At 38.8% G+C, this 21571-nt stretch overlaps 1 protein-coding gene and 1 pseudogene across 1 annotated transcript in view; both read left to right on the plus strand.

Moving 5' to 3' along the window:
• The window catches only part of Eya4 (EYA transcriptional coactivator and phosphatase 4), a 73766-nt gene that overhangs the window by 12335 nt on the left and 39860 nt on the right, over window positions 1-21571 (plus strand). Inside the window, exons 6-11 of the mRNA XM_052169177.1 lie at window positions 4748-4840; window positions 9009-9075; window positions 10542-10684; window positions 10807-10950; window positions 11956-12035; window positions 15933-16098. Coding sequence (XP_052025137.1) covers window positions 4748-4840; window positions 9009-9075; window positions 10542-10684; window positions 10807-10950; window positions 11956-12035; window positions 15933-16098 — 693 coding nt within the window. The remainder of the gene's footprint in view (window positions 1-4747; window positions 4841-9008; window positions 9076-10541; window positions 10685-10806; window positions 10951-11955; window positions 12036-15932; window positions 16099-21571) is intronic.
• Window positions 1292-1391, plus strand: LOC127674289 (uncharacterized; annotated as a pseudogene).

The following is a 21571-nucleotide window of genomic DNA, read 5'->3' on the forward strand; positions in this document are numbered from 1 at the left end:
GATAATCAATCACTGTTTCATCAAGTTCTGTCACAAAATTAAATATTTATTGTCCAGCTAGGAAGAGAAGGCACCGACAGTCGTGCCTAAGATTTTGAGTTGACGTATTGGTGCAGACAACCATAATGGTGTGTCCTAGAGCTTGATAAAGCTGGGAGGTGATCGATGCTCACGTCCAGGTAGTGCTGTAAACCGAGATCACCTCAATAGATTTCTTGTTGACATTCTTTGCAGAATCTGTCAAATGCCAGGGAGAGAGAGAGAGAAAGAACGTGAAGCTGGTGGGGAGGGAGGTGGGAAGGGTTTGGAAGCAGTTGGGAGAGAAAAAGAAAGCATGACCAAAGTATGAAGTATAAAAGAATTAGCTGTATGCGGTGGTTGAGGGGTATGTGTGTGGAGTTACATACATACCAGTTTAAGCACAGACTTCCGAAAATGAAGTGAAAACTGTAAATTAGTTGGCCTGCCTTCCAAGGAGCAAGGTTAAGTTATTGATAACAAAAATAAATTTCGCAGTGGTCCACACACACACACACACACACACACACACAAATATCTCAATTTGATGTTAAGCCTAAGTTCTGAAGACACTCTAAGGAGACAAGAGAGACTTTGCTTTCAAGACTGAGTTGGGAACAGGCATGAGAAATGACCTGAGAATCAAGAAGCTATAAATGACTGCCACCAATAGTCACAATTGGTCTGGACATAGTCTGTAGATGCCAAGTATTTTAAAAAGCTACAATATGGGAAAGTATGGTCCTACTATTTGTCTCTATGAAAAGCACCCAGCTATAGGAATGACTTAGTGGTGAGATCTACTCTATCCCACTTCTAGAGAAATGTCCTGTGGCTTTCTTATTTTAAGCATGCAGGAGAAGAAAGCCTCAAAACTTTCAAAGCAGGACATTTGAGGATGGCTGTTGATTTTAATTCAAAGTATTTGATGCAGGAATTTGCTGAAAAACTTGGAGCTATCAGTAGATATACAAGGTTTTCCTTCCATTTTTAATATGTAAATAGTTTTGGAGGCCATCCGAAAAATCGGAAACAACTCTTGCATGACATATATTAGTTTACAAAATTAACATTTCGAAATTAAAATATATTTTAATATTTTTATAGATATATAGTGAATTTGGATTTTTATAGGTTTGAAAAATAGTAAAAAGAAAAAACGAGATTTGTTTTGTTAAAGAAAATTTTTCTCATATCACCATGGACATAACATTAAAATACAGTTTCAAACCCGAACTGTATCTATTATATCTCATTAAAAATGCAGAAAGAAGTGCTCGCTTCAGCAGCACACATACTAAAATTGGACCAATGCAGAGAAGATCAGCATGGCCTCTGTGCAGTGGTCCATAATTTTTACAGGCTTTTATTTTCATGAGTTCTGCTAATACCACCATCACACACCCTTTTGAAACGTGAACGGGTTCTTTAACCCTGTTGTGACATTTTCCTGCATGGTTCCCCTGATGTTTCAACATAAAGGAGAGGTTTCTCTCTGTAAGAAAAAAAATGCAGAAGCAAAAGCAAGTAAGGAAAAAAATGTGAGCAAGTATGTTTGGAAGCCCAGTGGACATGATGTCCAGAACAAAGGATTATTTATAATTTGGCATATATATATATATATATGCCAAATATATATATATATGCCATAATATATATATGTATATATATATATATTATGCTACTTAACATATTTTATAGTGTTAAAAGTAGTCTAGTAACCTTTCTCTAATGTTTATGAGAATTTTAATGATATAAAAGTATGGATTTATCTTTGAGTTTTCCTCCATTGAGAAAATTAGAATAGTTGTTATTAGCAAGTTGTCCATTCTTTTCAAGTAATAATAACAAAATAACTTAGCACTTTCCTAGGAGCACAAGTGATTTGCCAATGACCACATAATGTAAAAAATGATGTACAAAAATAATTTGTTGGAAAAAGATAATCAAATTTGTTCCTTTTTCTGCTATCCAAGAATTAACCAGAAATTAACCCATTTCTACTTTATACTACCCTTACCTGACATTAATGTATTTATTTTCCCTCCAAATGTTACCTTGTTACCAGTTTTGTTACCTTGTCATTTAAAAATCCATTCATGTTGCAACACTGGGAACCTCTTGGTATTTCTGCATTTCTTTACAATCTCTCCAGGGGACGGCTTTCCTTGGTAAAATAAACCACTCTTGTCCCGAATACAGACTTTTTAAATTAATGAAAGATGTCACCAGAATTATGAATGGGACCAAACCTCTCTTTCTCTTCTTCCATCTCCTTTTGACTGCCTGAAGCTTTCAAATTCAGGAAATTATAATCAAAACCAATGCTGAGTGATGCCTAAATCAACTCTTGAGGTTTGTATCCATGGTAACAGCACTAATCACCATCAATGTGTCTGGCTGCTAGGCCACCTTTGACAAACTCAGCTCACCTCTGCCCCTCTCCTCTCATAACAGACAACATGGTAGAGGATAATCAATGGCTGCTACAATACTCTTTACAGACACGGACTTGTTTGACTGGGACCCTAGCCAGATGAGAATTTGGAAGCTCTAAGATGTCTCTTGTCCTCATGTTCCAGAAGTCTTTAGGCTGTGCTTCTATCAAAGGTGTCAGGAGAAGGAAGATGCAGGCTTTGGATGGCACAGATTCACACCCATCTAGATCATGCCAGGTGTTGTCTTTATGCAGATAGTAAGGAATCCCAATTGCAGGCAATACAGGGTAAAGAGGAGATCCTGCAAGCTCACCAGCCGGTGTCAAACTCAAGCTCTTAACATTTTGTGTTTCATGCTTTGGTCTGTCATTTGAAAAATGAAGATGGTAATAGCATCACCTAACTGTCTTGGGAGTAAATGAATCCGTCATTTATATGGTTTACTTCCATTCGTCTGCATTGCCTAGAATACGATAGGCACATTTTGGCTGTGTGCTAATGCATCAACAATGCTGCTTTTCATTGTGTTTTAAAACAATAATCCATGAGTAAAACACACATAACATAACCTGGTAGCATATCCCAGTATTTTATAGCTGCTCATTGTAGTGAAGTATTTCCAATTACTCTAAAAGGAGACCGCATTTTTGTCAGACTCAGAGCTACCATCTAGATATGACAACTTCACACTGGTACACAGACCATCAGATGCCAAGTGTAAAGATCCAACAGAAATTCCACCCAAGCTTTGTTGATTGTTCCTGTTCTAAAACTTACTCATATCTGGATGCATAATAAATAACTTCATAATAGTAAGTCGTTATTGCAGTAGTAAATGCAGATCAGGTATATCAGTTATACTATGAATGCAAATTACTCAATGAAGTAACCACACATCTATTATGCAGATGACTAGAAACAGATTACTGTTACTATTTAAAAAAAAGACAAACCTTAAAATTTCCTTCTCCAAAAAGAAGTAATTCTTATGTGTGTGTGTGTGTGTGTGTGTGTGTGTGTGTAGCCCAGTGTGTGTGTGTGTATGTGTGTGTGTGTGTGTTTAACTTCCTGCATCCAACCTTTATAGTTCTCTAAATCTCTTAGCAGTTCATGCTATTAGTCACTTGTGTATACTAAAGCTAGACCTCAGGGAGGGTTGGGCTGAGGTTGCTATAGAAGGGTGTAACTTCACTGCATGCTTCCCACGAGCCAGCCGCTTCTCTAACGGGGTAGCATTTCTCCCTTGCTTGGTTGGCAGGAGCTGGGTGAGCCCACTAGTGTTTTGTACCACACTGACTCACGACCGGCTAATATTAAATTCTCTCCTCTACTGGTCTGCTTGCTTCTAAGTTACTTAACTGCACCAGCTCACTTAACAGCCAAGGCACATGGGGTGTGTCACATAGAAAATACCTCAGCGTATCCCCCTGTCTGCTGTGAGATATACACGTGGTAGGATTTTTGTCAACAAAAGGAAAATATGGTGTGACCAAATCGGTAGAGGCTGCGTCATTGCATGTGATAATGGTGACAGTGTGTGCCAGCCTTCTTCCGTGCCATGGGAGGGTTTTGTCAAAATTACTTACGGTAGGCATTTTATGGAGAAGCTTGTAATGCTGTAGGTGGCCTCTCTCATGCAGGACTGACCTCAACATCATCAAAAGAAAATGTTCTACTGTTACATAGAAAGTATCCAGCACTTTAAGAAACTTCTTTTGGCATGTTGCTTTGTTTGTTTTATCAGGATATTTACTGAGTGCCTTGTTTGTCACCCATGTTTGAGGAGAATAGGCCCAGGGTTTTATGGATTTGCTTATGCCTTCATTGAACCATCATGCAATTCTCTCTACATATTTTATTTTCTTTGGAAGAATTAAACCTAAGGTTGTAAATACCTCTGCAATGACTTGAGTTGAGTGCTGAAAACTCTTCTATCTGTTAGTGTGTGAAAGTGTGCTTAAGAGAGTTTCCTACAAATGCAAAGGCAAGCGCTCCTGTTTCACTTTTGAAGGCTCCAGGCCTTTAAAAGCCAGACTCTCAGAACCAGCCCAGCCAGAGGATTTTAGAATAAATCCTCTATAAATGCATGCCCACTTAGAAGCTAACTTAACAAAGCTTTTCCTCGTTCATTTCTCAAGTTTTCTCTTGCATGCCCATGATAGCTTTAAAAAATAAAAAAAAAATAAAATAAAAATAGAAAGACAAAAAGAAAAGAAAAGAAAAAAGTTGCAGCCAGGGCCTTTGCTGTGGATTTAGAAATAAAACTCACCTGTACTTATTCTTCTGCATAGTGTCTCTTCTTGCAGTCAAAACAGAGCCCTTGCACAGCAGTGAGTCCACTACCACGACTGGAGATGAAGCGCTTGACACTTTTACTGGGTCAGGTAAAGCCTTTAGCTCGTGTCTCTGTGTCCACGTTGGGGTCCCTACACACACATCCTCCTGCCTGAGCGCAGCACAGACCCAAAGCTGTAAGAGTTTTCCCTGTTTTAAGATCGGCCAGAAACCCACTTTCCCCGAAGAACTAATTCTCTTAAAATTACGTGTTTTCTGAAATGGTGTTTGGAACCCTTTTGCCAACCCTTCAGCCTGCCCAGTAACAATCCCATGATGTTCTCATTAGCCGAGCCAGCTCTCTTCATTATTTTATACACTGCTTGATCAATTTAATAATTAGGTCCATAATAGCTAACTTTGTTCCTTCAACTTGCCTGTTTAAATTACATTAAAAACTGCCTTCTGTCTACTCTTCTAGATGTAAAACTATCCACTTGATTCCTTCTAAATAACCTTGTTTCCTCTCTGGGTTTAAGAAAGTACTCCTGTGTAGGCAGCTGAAAGACAAGTATTAAAGGTTAATGGGTTTCTGGAGAACACATGCTGGTTACATTAGAACCCAGCCTGGGAGAGTCCCGTGCTTCAAAGAGAACAATAGTATGTCTTTAAACATCAATCCTTTTTAAATATAAATACCTGATAACTCCCAGCTGGGCATAAAGAGTACAAATTAAGTCGACTTAAAGGCTCTTTTAAAATTACTATTCTGTGTGGCTTATTATCTAATGAATAAAATTCTGGAAACCCAAGAAGGACGGTGTATATCACAAAGATAAACATGAAACCAGAAAAGTGTTACGGCAGTTAAGTCTCGGTTCCGTAGCTGTGCTTTACTATATTTTATGTTTATCCATGTTCTCATGTGCAAGGATTTTATGTGGGTGTGCTTTATGCAGAAAGACTTGAGGGACGCCTTGAGTCTAATGCAGTGTTATGAAACATATTTCACTTTTATGGACACAGATGACCCAGCTTTATTAGTTCACACCAATTGGAGCAATTGTCGTATGTGCACATAAATACTAGTACTCTAGACAGAAATAAATACTAGTGGACAAGTTAACATAAAGACACACGTGTGCCAGTGAGCATTACTGTCAGCAAGCCACCTGCCTCACAGGAGATGAACAGGCACAAGCATATACATTACTCTGTGGTCCTTGCTAACAATAACTACTCTTAATTTTTCTACAAAATAAATGTAAGCAAATAGTTTGGGGGGAGGTATTAGATTATGAAGCAGTTGCTACTGTGCCTGCTTTGTGAAAATACAAGTCCTTTGATGAATGGCCAATGTACAGGTTGTAATTTCAGAACTTTGCAATCCTTTTTACAAATAAGAATACGAAAGTCCTCAAAGACATCCAGGGTGGTTCGGCCACATGGTCAAGCATAGACTAGCCTAGAACCATGTGCTGACAATCAGGCCCTTGCTGTGGTATTGCCCTGGAAACTATGATGATCAAGAAGGAATGATGTAAGTATTCTCCCTGCTTATCCTGCACAGCACCTCTAAAGACACGTTCTTAGTTTTCTTCTAAGAATTCTGTAGGGCTCCGTGATCTAAGTCAGGTAGCCACTTCTAATACATAATTATTTAATTTCAGTAAATTAAAATTTACTGAAATAAAACAAAATATGTTTCTGGTTAAACCAACCACTTTCCAATCAAGTAGTTCCTGCCCATAGTTGGTGGCTACCTGAGTGGAAATTCAGGTGCAAAACACCCCTAGCACTATGGAGACTACTGGACAGACAGCAGAGGTCCAAAATGAACCTTGTCCGCAAGTAGTGAAGACACTCAACCGAGTTCTGCATGTAGACCAAACATCAGTTGTAGCCTGGCTGTGGTACCACAAAGCATCCCCTACCAGGCCAAATAATCCCCACTGCTTCTCTTCTTCCTGAGAAGCACTAAGTTAAAAAAGAAATCATGGTAGAGGAGTAAAAGGTTTAACATTTCTTGATCCCATCCTGTGAGAAACTGGTAATAGGCATTCATTCTAAGTTATAATCAGTTCTCAGTACAGTCCGAAGGTGGACGGCACTGCTCCTCCTGTTGGTACACTTGATCCGGCATAAGACATGAGTCCGGAGCTTTGAGGGATATGCAGAGCGATGACTCATCACCCAATGGTTTCTAGACTTTCCCAAAGCAATCTGCAGGTCTTTCTGGAGAGACAGCCTCTACAGGGATCAACATAGCTAAACAACTGTGCTGCTGCCCAATGTATCTAGACATTTATCAATTTGAATAAAAATGATAAGATTTACTAAAGAACTTTTATCTCTTTCATAATCAGCTCAGTTTTCTAAGCCAAAGGTTTTTGTCTTTTAACGTATTTTGCAGATATTAATATAAAGTCCCAAAGATCAATCAAGCCATTAGTGTTTGGGGTACATTATTCTCCTAAGGTCTAAATGAATTCACTGAAGGGAAAAATGTTCAGAGTGGTGTGGGTCTTTCTGGGACATAGAATTCTTCTTTGTCTGACTTACTAAAAGATTTCATAAGTTAATATTTCTCATTACTTTGTCTTATTTGAAATCCCTTCAATGTTTCTCAATCTTGAGGATAGCCTATCAGTATGGACAGCTCAAGTTTTGATTATCCCAACAGGGAGTCTTATCAAAAATCAGAAAAAATCAACCTGAAATTAAGCCTTTCTTAATCCAGTTTCTATTATAATATTCAATACTGTGGAAATTTGAAGAATGTAAATTTAGTTTCCATGGAATGTAGCACAAGGCTCTATTCCCATTTATTTGATTTCAAGATTTTTTTAAAAATCATTTTGGTTTTGGAAGAGCTAAGTGAAGGGTAATGTTTTATTTCCAAATATATATTAAAAAATTCACGTAAATCCAGTTCCCCAAATGTTTAAAACTTAACACCCTTGTGGTCACAATTCGACAACTCTCAAAACTGATTCATAGTATTGGGAAACACGTGCTTGCTGTTTTCTATTGCTATGAAAATTGAAATTTTAATTTCTCTATTCTACACTTACCAGCCAAGCAATGTTTTAAGCACACTGCACATTTGAGACAAGCACACAGCCAGCGTGTTAAGCACACATTGCACACATGTCTGTGAAGCTCACGGGGGTACTTGATAGCAGTTGGACATAGGAACCTATCATATTGCCTGGACCAGCCAGCAACCTAAACCTATTTGTCACTTCTTGCCATTCTAAACGTTTAGCTCCAGCGTTCGTATGAACAACTCAGAAAGGGTGTAGCGCTTTGAAGTTTAACCATGATTGATTAGACTAAACTCATGCCAGCGCTGCCTTGTGTACGACTTTAATCTTTTTGAAACGTGAATGAACAGCAGATGGCCTAATAAAGACACTCTGTGTGCTTGCCCCGTACGGACGGGCTGGGAAGGAACTGGCTCAACACATTAGAATCCATGTATGTGCAGTACATCAGTCATAGTCAAGGCAGATGGCTAAAGCGGGGAAAGACTTCCAAACTTCTGGATACATTCCACAGTGGGGTGCATATTTGAATGAAATACTGAAAGAACCCGACTTTCCCTTTTAAGGTCTTCTCCCCAAAACATCATCTTTGATGGCTCAAAACAGGCTTGAAGACATAACTGGTCCAACCTTTTACACCGCTTAAGGCGAGGCAGCTTATCAATAGCCCATGCTGCCTGTGCACATTTTTATTATTCAAATATTTTGACTGTGCATTTTTAAGCACCCTCCTGATTGATGGGCCAGGAGAAATTGGAAACAGTAGCATTTTACAATCGGGAGGTACGAGTTTGAAACCTGAATCTCTTAACAATTATTTTATTTTGGGTAGAATAAATATGGAATCAGTATATCAGTGTCGTATTTGGGCTTGAGGTATAAGGTTTGCACACGTAGAACACTGACTTTCTACCACGAAAGTTTACTGTGTGATCACAGCCACTTGCCAATAAGCAATCAGTACAGAAGAGCGTAGCAGGGACCTGAGAACGTGGCAGGTCAGGAGTGTTGGTGGGAGAAACAAACACTCCAATGTCTTGCATCAAAACCTGAAACACTTTAGAAAGGGAGATGGTGTCTAATCAACTCCCTCTATCTGAAACAAGTTTGAGAGAAACGCAAACTTTCAGCGCTGTGTTTAATCAGTAGTTTTCCTAAGTAGGCTGTGCACTCTGTGGTAAAGATGTGTTCATGGAGCGATGCCCTGTGTGCTGTTGTTTGTGTCTTATAGTAATCACAAGCAGCGGCTATAGCCCCCGGTCGGCACATCAGTACTCCTCACAGCTGTACCCCTCCAAGTAAGTGCCTGGTGCGTTCGGTTTGGCTGGAGAGATTATTATTTTTTTCTTTGAAATTACATGTGCTAATTTTATATTCACATATTAGAACTTTAAAGTGGAAACATGTATGCATATAACTATTAAATCTGGGCAGATGCATGTGATTAGATGTGATAGACTAAATGTGATTCATTAGATTAGATGTGATACGTTAGATTAGATTGTAAAAGAGTATATTTTACAAGAATTAGAAACATCCAGTTGTGTCAGTAATTCCTATTGTCCCCGATGTTCTGCTCTGAGGAAAATAAGAAGTGTGTAGGCTAATAAAACTTCAAAATTCGTCAAACCAGGATGCTTGGATATTTGTTTTAGAATTCAAATATATGGGGTTTTCAACTATACAAGGTTTTTGCTTTAAATATTTAGTATGTAATGATTTTTGTACACCATCTTGAAAATAAGTAAGAATCTATATGTAAAGCTAATTATAAGAATAATACATGTAACTTAATATGTGTTTGAGCATTTAAATGAATATGCACTGAATTTGGATTTTAAAATAACTTTATCCTCTATTTTTAAGGAAAATTCAAGAATCAGTGATTAGAAGAAAATATACAGAGATCATACTTTAACCAAACACCACAATTTTACAATCCAGTCCCTGAGTGAAATATTTTCTAGGATTCCAAGTTACAACAAACATACTTTTGAGAGTTTGCTGTGTTGTTTTTAAAACTAGCGAAGTCACCTGTTTGGAGGACAGGGCAAATAGGTCGATTTCCAGTTTATATCTCAATTTGTTTGTTTAGCAATATGCCAAGATTCAAGTTTTCCTGTGCATGTATATTAAAATATAATAAGTTATGTTCCTTCACCCCCAGGATGCCTTAAGTACAGGCTAAGGACTGGATTCCAGTTGGGAGCATGTATAGAATGGCCCAGTGAAAAAAAACAGCATTCCATTTCTTTACAAGAAGACACTTTCCTTTCCTCAGATTTCCAGTTTAGAGTAGTGAGTTCTTCGAAAGGCTGCTAAGTAGACTTTTGTAATTAATTTATATCACTAAGACGCCTGCGATAAATGTGGATATACTATGAATACATTCATTAGCTGGCTACGACCCTTCTTCCCCAAGAGTGTCCTAAAGGAGTGTTAGTGCAGATGTAAATTTAAAAACGCAGACCTAGAGAAAACTAAATATGCAGTCGAAATCGAATTGCTTTTATTTTAGAGGTGAGATGTAGTCTCCAAATCTTTATATTATCTGTTTAGGGTTCCAGACTGGTTGACACCAAAGCCTAGGGCTCCTTTAAAAAAAAAGATTTGGTTTTTTTTTTCAACTTTTATTCATTTCCGACAAGTCGGGGATAAGGAGTGGGATTACTTCCTGGGTGTTATAGCATTTCACTGAAGCTGAGCTGTCTGAATTGATATGCAGTCTTTGTTGCCACAGTAATGCTATTTTTCTGATATTTAGGCCCTATCCACACATTCTTTCTACACCAGCAGCTCAAACAATGTCGGCCTATGCAGGCCAGACTCAGTACTCTGGGATGCAGCAGCCGGCCGTCTACACAGCCTACTCGCAGACAGGGCAGCCCTACAGCCTGCCTGCCTATGGTAGGTCACATCTGCAATCTTCTGTTGGCTGATAGCTTCCCACACTATTACAAGTTCCAGCCCCGGGGGAGAGGGACATCGTCTCACTAACCAAGTGGTTTGCCTGTGTGTTTTCTAAACAGATCTTGGTGTGATGTTGCCAGCCATCAAGACAGAAAGTGGGCTTTCCCAAACTCAGTCCCCATTACAGAGTGGCTGCCTCAGCTACAGCCCTGGGTTTTCCACCCCACAGCCAGGCCAGGCACCTTACTCTTACCAAATGCCAGGTAAGTGGCCAGCCCTAAAGCATGCTCCTGGGAAAATAATACAATGGATTCTTTAAATGTGACTCTGAGACTTCAGACTTAGGTGAGTCACAAAGACAGTTTTCAGTCTCCCCACAGCTCACTGGATTTCCTAAGAAAAGTCAGATAACCGGGCAGAAGCAGATGGAAACAGCTGGATGTAGGTGGAGAAGGATGACTCATACCAAATGTAAAGATTTCAGGTTAAGCTCAGACAGGAAATGAGCATCAGGCAATACAGCTGAGAGGCTCAGACAGGCATGACAGTCAGAAGCCTGAGGTCTGTCTAAGAAAATGTTGTGAGATGACTCACAGAGCCCCGCTGGGAGGCAGCTTTTTGGGTTCCTTGTCTGCTCTCAGGAGGGGGTTAGCATGGAGTGGATCTCCTTTCAAATCTCTCAGATTTCAAAGTTCAGTAACCAAAACAAACTCAGGTAATAGCTCTCCTGCCAATTCTATAAAGAGAAATATTTTTAATCATATTACAAAAAATTATTGATTAAACTTTATTTTCTAATCTGTAATATATATAATTTAGTACCCATTTCCTGAGTGGGGGAGAGGTGTTACTTTGACATATAGTTTAATGTGGTATATAATGTTGAAGTCAGGATAAGTGTTTATGTGTGCTCAAGCTTTGGTAATTTATTTGCAGTGAATGCATCCAAAATTCAACCTTGTACCTTTCCTGCAGCCTATGTTATTCTATGTTGTCATTGGCCAGTAGAGTCTCAACACTGATTTCTTGAGTTGCTTGGCAACCACTGGCCAGCATCTCTACCCTGCACCCATCCTTGTCCCCTCCCCTCGCCTGCACTCTTCACAGGGTGGAGCACTGTGTGTTACTCATATTTCTGTGCTTAGCTCACTTCATTTAGCACTGTGACCTTGTCCATCACAGAACCACGAGTGACCAGGTTTCGGTCCCTCTGACAGCCGATTGGACACGGAAACCGAAACCATTTAACTGTGTTATGTCTTCCCCAGGCTCCAGCTTTGCGCCATCGTCTACTATTTATGCAAACAATTCCGTTTCTAATTCAACGAACTTCAGCGGCTCACAGCAGGTATGGCGGTTTTACACCTTTTAAATTTTCTGTTGAAGATTTCACGCCTCTTCAATCTATAATTTATAGCTATTTAAAATTTATAATTGCCGTAATCCCTTATTTAGCTTTCTGCAGAGTTTGAAAAACTCTGTCTCTTCCTTGCTGGGCTTCTTGGGATTAAGATGATTATTTTCATTTATTCTTCAAAACTTTTTAAGTTTACTTTCAGTTTTGAAATTAGAATATTATTACATCATTTTCTCCCCTCCCTTTTTACCACCAGCCCCTCCCATAAGTTCCTATTCTTGCTCTCTTGCAAATTCATTGTCTGTTTTTCTTTAATTTTGGATATATAGATCATTTCAGGGCTGATCTCTTGGTATTGGACGCATAGTTAGGAAGCCCTTCCCTGGAGAAGACAATAGGAGGAATATTTTAAATATAACTTTATTAATTCTTTATGAATGGCATACATGTGTATTGTGAACTTCAATAGTTCTTTCTGGTTACCTTGCAAGCATACATGATCTGAAAATTAGGCTCTTTATTTAAAACTAAGCTAACAATTCAGCAGAGTAAAAAATTACCTATTCAGAATTATTAGGTATTTGTTCTTCTTGTTGACTGTTAAAGGTTTGCCCATTAAATACCTAAACTATAGGCATTTTAATCATCTATCATGTTGTTATAGGGTATATTGCATGCTTTTTATCTTAAGCTATAGTATACATAGTTTTATTTCCCTTGATTGAAATTGTTTATGTAATATACCGTTACTTAAAACATTGAACTAGAATCAGTCATAAGACTGAGATGTATACTCTAAGATGGAATCCTAAAAAAGAAGCAGTGACTAAATAAAAGTCTGCAGAACTACTGTTGGCTTTTAATTTTTGAGTCATTTAGATCTATATTTTCTTTTAATAAATCTTTGATTGCCACCTCCCTGACAGCTCTACTTTTCTCTCTGGTTACGGAGCCTCCAGTCGCACTTAACTCATCATGTTTTATTAATGTTTTCATGAATTTTAAAATCTAGGATGATAGAATTACATTGGGATAAGAGTAAATGTTACTGTGTGAGCATCCTGAAACACAGATGGGTCATGATTGTGTTGACAATTCAAAATTTTGTCCTTGATTCATGATTCTCGACTGTGTTCAGAATGACTGAAACTGACAAACAATATACTTTTATTTTAATACAATTACTGTGTTTTTATACATTTTGAAAATGAAAGATATTTCACGAATGCTTTCTCTTTAGATTTAATAAAAAATTCTACCATTGCCTTCTTGTAATTTTAGTAACATAGCAAAGGGGCTAAAGGAAGTTTTATCAAAATAGTATTATTTAAAATATTTGAAAGATATGAAGTATATAATTTTGCATTAATTTAAAAGTATCTTATTTTTCTGCAAAACAAGACAAAACAAAACTAATGATTTCTGCTAGCTTATATTTTATGTATTAACACAGCAGACATTTATTGAGCACTTGATTATACATCATATTTTTGACAAGTCATTTGAAATTGAAAACTAGTCAGGTCTTTGTTTACTATTCTCTCAAAATATGCAGTCTTTCTGAAGAAACAGACAACATGCAACACAGTCAAAAGGTAGACCAGATGGCTATAATCACTGAGCAATACTTTTGACAGAAGTTAGTATAAGTGAAACTCTACTGCAAGATACAGCAACAACAATAACTATATATATAACTATATATATAACTTATATATATATATATGACAAGAAAACGTTATAAAGTTTCCATTACAAATGGATCAAATTCTGCTTGAGAATTCTCAGAGGATCTGTAGAGACTATAACTGTATTTGGGATGGAGGTTGAGTACCCATTTATCACTTAAAACATGTTGAGTACACGATAAACACAGAAAACTCTGCATACTTGGGACCTGAGGATAGTTGTGTGACTGGATAGGCTTCACTCTTGCCTCATGGGACTTTCAGTCTACAGAGGAAGTAGACAGCAGAATAGCAGGAAGACAAAAGACCCTGCTAAAATGTTCATAGAAATCTACTATTGCACAGGAGGATGTTGTGCAAGGCTTTCCTATCAGAGCCATGGTTGAGTCAGGATTTATTGGAATGAAGTCAGGAACAAGGACAAAAAGTTACAGGGAGATAAGGCGGTGAGGGTCAATGTGTTGTTGAACTGAAGGAAGTCTGGTGTCCAGGTCATCCTTGAGGGGACTGGGAAGAGACACCACAGAAAAAGGTAGACTTGGTCCAGTTACATGGGTCCTGTAAGCTTCTTCATGGAAGAAGTAGACTAGGCCTGCTTACATGGTGTCTTGTAGGCTTCAATATGAATTTTGAATGTAGTCTTGGACCACTGGAAAGATATCAATGCTTTGGAATGGGAGAATATCATATAATCTGTGCTTTGAAGCAATTGTTCCAAATGAAGTAGAAATGAAATAAGACAAATTAGAAAACACACACAACAACGTCAACAGGACATGAAGAATGCTTAGATGAAGGTGGTAAGAGTAGAAATAAGAAAAGGGGGAACCTTAGAGATATATCTGGCTACTAAAACTATCACTCTACCCAGAAGCGGCTGGCAGGTTTTCCTGGTGTGTGCGCGCCGTCCTTTGCTGGTGAGGCTAGGCACATTGTCAGAGCTAGAGCACACAGGAGCTAGCTCTGACAACTCAGGTTATAATTCCAGTCTAGAAGCTCACAAACTGTGTGACTGGGACGAAAACCACCTAAAGTTCTGTAGCTTCATAGTTTTTAATATGAAATGACGATAATGATGCCAACAGACAACAGGTTCTGAGAGGCAAGTGAGACATTCCATGGAAGCCCTTAGAGCAGGGCCATGACCCAGAGCCAGACTTGCTATTTCTCAGTACCGTGTCTCTCTGAGAAGTGTTGCTAAAAACGTCGTTCAAACATTGCAGTTTTCTTCTCAGCTCACAGGATGTGATGTGGAACATCAGATCCTGAGATAAACGGGCTAATAGAATTTTAGTTGCCTGACATATTACTTAATGTTTCCCAGTAATACATGTATTTACTTATACGAAGAATTCTCTTGTTTTGGAAATGACATCAAATGTGGATCTTTGCTCCTCAGAACTTCTCACAACAGGGGATCTTCCTCCTGACCAAGGATTTGTCATCACTGATAACATTTTTGGCTAAACCACACGAGATATATTAAACGCCATTTATCACAAGTCTTTACTCATCATCTTAATATGTAAAAGGCTATTGTAGGATCATTTTTATTATTTTAAGATTTTTTGATAGAAAAAAAAGGTCAAGGGAGTCGATTCAATGCTTTCATTTTATTTGCAACAAAGGAGAAAAGCTAAATGTTTATAAAAACCTTACTGAAGATGTCAAGTCAAGCCCTAGGTAGCTTGTGGTAGCTATAAAACCTGTTTGTTTATCTTAAAATGACTGCCAGAAAGACAGAATGAAAAAAACACAAGGCCTAGAAGAGGAACAAAAATTAGAAAAGAAAATATACCTTGAGGTTTGTGTAGAAGCCAAAAGGACACGCAGCTCCTCCTTACTGATAGTGTCAGGCAATGCACAAGAATGGACTGGAATGGATATGAATTGACTGCAGGTCCTCTCCCCTTTCAGTGCACAATATGGGTGGCATAAAACCCCTCAGTCAGTTTCACATCCTTGCATTAGACTTGCTTTGCAAACTTATAGAGAAATCAATCACTGCTGCATGTGTGAGGTGCCCAGAAGATAAGCTCCACTCATTAGCACCGTCAACCCCAAGCCATTGAACTGGAGAGCCAATGAAACTGATCACAGATCATCTGGTTGCCATAGTGACGGTGTAAGCTTGCTCTCTTAGACTGTACTTGATGTTAAGTGTCCTTCTGTACCCATACACATCATTTATTTGTTTCAGGATTACCCATCCTACACAGCCTTTGGCCAAAACCAATATGCTCAGTATTACTCAGCATCGACCTACGGGGCATACATGACATCAAACAACACAGCCGACGGCACGTCATCGTCAACCTCGACTTATCAGCTGCAGGAATCTCTCCAGGGACTGACTAGCCAACCAGGTACAGATTCGTACCCAGGTGTAATGCTTCTAAATGTCCTGTGTGATCTAATAATACAGAAGAGAATGACTGCAGCAGACATGCCCAGAAACCACTAGACGATCATTCTTATGATTAATGAGTTTTTAGCTCACTGCCTAAGACAGGGCTCCGGGGCATTTCAGAAATTCCCGGTTTAGTTGTGAGACAAACAGGAGATGTTAACCTCAGAATGATTACGTGTGTGAGAATATCAACGTGGGTGAACGAATCTCTGGCCAGATCCATTCTTTATCCCATGAAAAACTTGACAACAAAGAGCGGCTGTAATACCATCTCTCTTGAGTGTAACTGGGAGTGTTTCCTTTTTGCATTAGGGACTGAGTCACCCCGTTACCTTTTCAGTCATCAGTAACTCTAGCCAGTCAGCATTGCTGCAGTCCTAGGATTTGCAGGATCAGTGGTAGGATAAGTTTAATAACTTTGTCTGGTCTGTACTGTAAAGTCCATTGTAGAGTCTTTTGTTTTCTTGTTTTTGTTTTTATTGTTGTTGTTTTTTCATTTTGATTTTGGGTTTGTTTTGTTTTGTTTTGTTATCTGAAGCCAACTGTCCTCCTCTTAGAATTTTATTTGCTACCCAGACTTGAAAGCTCCAAAGCCAGCTTAACAGTATCTTCTCCATCCTGAAGGATGAGAAAGATAATTAATTCTAAAATTATAAGAAAAAGTAAGGGAATTCAAACATATAATATATTTTGGAAAATAAGAGCGATGTTTGAAGAATTGGGTTGCCTGATTGCACCTGCAGCGAAACCCAATGCACACATGCATGCATAGAGCAGTGCAGGAGAGCAGAGAAGTCGGTCACAGACCCTGACATGCCCGAGAAATGACACTTACAGTAGGGTAAATGACGCACTGGAGATCTAGGTACAAAAGAAGAAGCACAATTCATATTTATATACAAAAATTAGAGTAAATCATCATCATCCTTTGTGCAAAAATCTCCTAGAAGAAAAATCTGTAGGAATTCTGTGTGATTATGGGAAAACAAACATTTTCTTGGGTATTATAAACAATTCTTAGAATTATAACGAAATCTTAAAATTTTATAAAGTTATAAAATTATGAATTTTATAAATAATCCTTAAAAGAAATGGAACAATGAATTGGGTTTAATAAAATTATTATTTTCTCTTTGAAAGACACTAAGCACCAAAAGCAAAGCTTGAGTTGTAGACAAAATTTTTGTAAAACACATGTCTGATACAAGACTTCTAATCTAGAATACATAAAGGATTCTCAGAAATCAATTAAAACCTAAGTCTGTATGTTTATGTGTATGTACACACACACATATGGTTGTTTTACAATCATGTCTTTGGATCATATGCATGCAGTACCTGCAGAGGCCAGAAGAGGGCGGTGGAACTGGAGCTTCAGTTTGCTGTGAGCTGCCACTGGGCTGCTGGGAATAAGATAAAGGCAGATCTGGGTCCTCTGGAAGAGCAGCCAATGCTCCTAACTTCTGATTCTAGTCCCAGAATCAATACTACTTTATAAATACTAATGAGTTCAATATATATATTCTGCTTTCACAGTTTTTTGTTTGTTCTTTCTTTTAAAGCACAATTCATACTTTTATATACAAATTAGAGTGAATTATCAATTTTTGTGTAAATATCACCTATAAGAAAAATGTGAAGTAGTCTCTGGATGGTCTTTCCCTCAGACTCTGCCCAACCTTTTGTCTTTGTATCTCCTTCTGTGGGTATTTTTTCCCCTTTCTACAAAGGACCCAAGGATCCATACTTGGTTCTTCCTCCTTCTTGGGCATCATTTGATATGTGAATCGTGTCTTGGGTATTCCAAACTTCTAGGCTAATATCCACTTAACAGTGAGTGCATACCATGTGTGTTCTTTTGTGACTGGGTCACCTCACTCAGGATAATGTTCTCCAGTTCCATCCATTTGTCTAAGAATTTCATGATTTCATTGTTTTTAATGGCTGAGTAGTATTCCATTGTGTAAATATACCACATTTTCTGTATCCATTCCTCTGTTGAGGGACATCTGGGTTCTTTCCAGGTTCTGGCTATTATAAATAGGGCAGCTATGAATATAATGGAGCATGTGTCCTTATTGCATGCTGGGGAATCCTCTGGGTATATGCCCAGATCTGAGGAAATGCTCAATCGACAAGGCCTCTCACCATTCTGCCTCCTGAGCCTCACGCACCAATCCCAGCCTCTAGTCCTGCATCCCAGATCTGCCTTTATCTTATTCCCAGGATGATTTTCTAAGGAATGTGACCTTACCTGAAGGACTTAACAGGACAGAATCCCTGTTTAGGACGTAGTGGAGGTGCTGTGGGGAAAGAACTCTTGCCTCAACCTCGCAGAGACAAAATCACAGATGTGCTTAGCATCAGCCTCAGAGACAGGAAGCAGAGAGCACAAGGTGGGCATGTCTGAACTGACACGACTCCAGTTCCCGTGACTGAAGCAAACTCAGTATGCTTGGCGAGGTGTGGGCTTTATTTCAAGTTTGATTTCATTCAAATTTCTGTCTAATCACAACAAAGTTTCTCCCCCAGGGAGTTTTCGTTGCCAATAATCAGAATATCTCTTTTGCTAATGTTAAATACTAAATGCAAGCAAACATTCACGTGGAGGTGGTCTCTGAGGCAGCATCTTCCAGTCCAGCTGCTACGTGCATGGGCAGATGCAGAAAGTGCCTCCCCTTCAGTTGGTTACTGGTGTCAACAAATATAATTTGACACTTGATGGCACTTTCCGATTCCATCAGACTTTGTACTGAATTGACAAGAGAACTTATTTCTTCTATTCATGCTTATTCTCACACATGTATTTCTTGAGGAATCCTATGATCCTCTCTCAGAGGTAGTCTATAATTTCATTTCAGCCGTTTCAGATCTGGCATGCATCCAAAAAGCAAACACATTCATATCTATAGGCTTGGGCTTCATTAATGGTGAAATCTGATGGATTTAGTTCAAGGGCAGGCAAAGAATTTTCCATTAACCAATTGTGCGCATTGGGGCTTACAGACCAGACCTGACAATCATGTCCACAATTTTTTACAGAACATTCTCTGTGGACATCCATGTTTAAAATAGAACATACCTTATCCTTATGTTCAGTAAGTGACAGCTGCTTGCCTTGATTTACAGATAAACCTAATGAAATAAAGTTGAAGCTAAATACCCAAAACCTTTGTAAAGAGCAGCTCTTCATTTCTGTCCTGATTGAAGGATAATTATTCAATCACCTAGAAAAGCCCAAGGCCGCTGGTAAATGACTGATGCTATTTAGAAATTGCAAATAGCATTCAGTTATTTATTTTGCCTTATTAGGTAGTTTGACCGTGGATTTAAGGACACACTACCATACTGATTGAAAGCAGACATTTCTAGTTCATTATCCTAATGAAGATCTTTTTTCTGCCTTTTGTATGAAGTTTATCTAAGGTAAAGTATGGTTTTGATTTGCATTCTAAAAGTTACCAGTGGAGATGAAAGAAAATTTTAGTTCATCCTTACAAATATTTTAAACATTTAAAAATTAAACATGGTTAGTACCGTGCAACATTATCCTTGACTGTAAGACCCTGATAAACACTGTAGTGCTTTTGCTAACTGAACTTATTAACAAGTGCTCAGGTTGAGTGAGAGAGCTGGTGGAGCCCCTCCCTCTCAGAAAGGAGGTCCTTGGGAATGAATTAACGGCCTTTGAAAATCGTCAGTGCTCAGAGTACAGCTTCTTCTCTGTGATACCCACGGGAGGGTATACGTGGAGAGGACCACCTGAATTTCTTCACCTCATTGGCCACATGTGCCTTGTTATTGTACCCCTGTGAAGTGATCTGAGTGAAATGGCCAAAGACACCAGTATCAGCAGCCCTGACCCCAAATCAGTGAGTGCTTGGTGACACTTACTCTCAGTGTCCTGTGTGTCCACTCTTCAGAAGTAGAGAGAGGAGGCAGCACAGAGGAGATCATTCTACTTGTGGGTGGGTGCTGACTGTCAGAACTGGTGCCCTCCGCAGTAAGGACTCTCACTCCCGTGCAGTCCTTTCGATGAATGTACAGGCCTTCTCTCTAACATACAGCACGTAAAGCTGTATGACTCCTTTGAAAGTTTTCAATTAGAAATAAATATATCCATATTTATTCTGTATGACTTGTTGCTTTGAAGTTTGTCTACACAGTGAAGCAAAATGACTACACACAGAAAACTAATGTTCGCAAACACTTTGTGTGCTTCGTTTCTGAGGTGACAACACTTAAAATACCTTAGCCCAGCAATGTTCAAAGCCATAATGCATTGGAACAAGCAGACTCCATACTATAGAGTAAATGTCTTGAACTTAACCTATAAACATGGTACCCATTGTCTGACATCTTCTTTTAACCACTCTGTTCCCAATCCCTCTAGTAACGCCCTTCTATATTCTATTTCTATGGGATCAAGCTTTTCATATTCTATATATGAATAAGATCATCTAACATTCATCTTTCTGTTCATGACTTACACCATGGAATATGACTTTCATTACCATCTGTACTGTCACAAAAGAAAAGGATTTCTCTCATATTTGAGGTGTAATCCCATTTGTATGTGTACAAATGTGTATGTTCATGTGTGTGTGTGTGTGTGTGTGTGAAAGAGAGAGAGAGAGAGAGAGAGAGAGAGAGAGAGAGAGAGAGAGAGAGAGAGAGCTTTTCTTTACCTATGTATCTTATGTCTTGATACTTAGATTGACCATATATCTTGGAGAGGGAGAAATAGCTTCTTCCGGAGATGAGTTGCTTTATTGATTCTGCAGAGTGACCATCCCTGCAACTACACACAATCAAACAATAAAAATGGACACAGCACGTTGCACTTACATCCGTTCACATACATGTGTACATACATATGTAGCAATCAAGGAAACAGAGGCTATCGCTTTGAGAGTGAGGATGGGAGAAGATAGTGCGATCTGGACAGAGGAAAGTGGCAGAAGTCTATTCTAATAAAATTTATTTAAATTTATTTTTTATAAACTCGAGGGCAGGTATGTCTTAGCAGAATAGCCATGTCATTCATGCAACCTTATTTTAAGTTTCTGGTTCTATGCAGTCCTCTTAAGGCCTCAGACACGGGGTCTCCACAGGACAACCACATCAAGTCCGATGCCTCTTCCCTTTTCAAAGGTGATGACAGACATCCTATCAAGTGTGAGTTTCAGTATGTAGACTGAACTTGCATTTCTCTAACCACTGCTGACACTTTCACACACTAATCGACCATCTCTGTGTCTCCTTCCGAGAACTGTCTACTCTGGGCATTGCTTCTCGGTCAGATTACTTCCTTTTCTTTCCACTGGGTGGTGCGAGTTTCATAGATGTCTTAGATAAGTCACATGCCCGGCTTCCCAACATTTTCTCTCATTCTGGTGAGTGGTTAGAGGTCTTTTTTTGATCGGGAG

The sequence above is a fragment of the Apodemus sylvaticus genome, chromosome 23 (assembly GCF_947179515.1).
Source record: "Apodemus sylvaticus chromosome 23, mApoSyl1.1, whole genome shotgun sequence".
NCBI lineage: Eukaryota > Metazoa > Chordata > Mammalia > Rodentia > Muridae > Apodemus > Apodemus sylvaticus.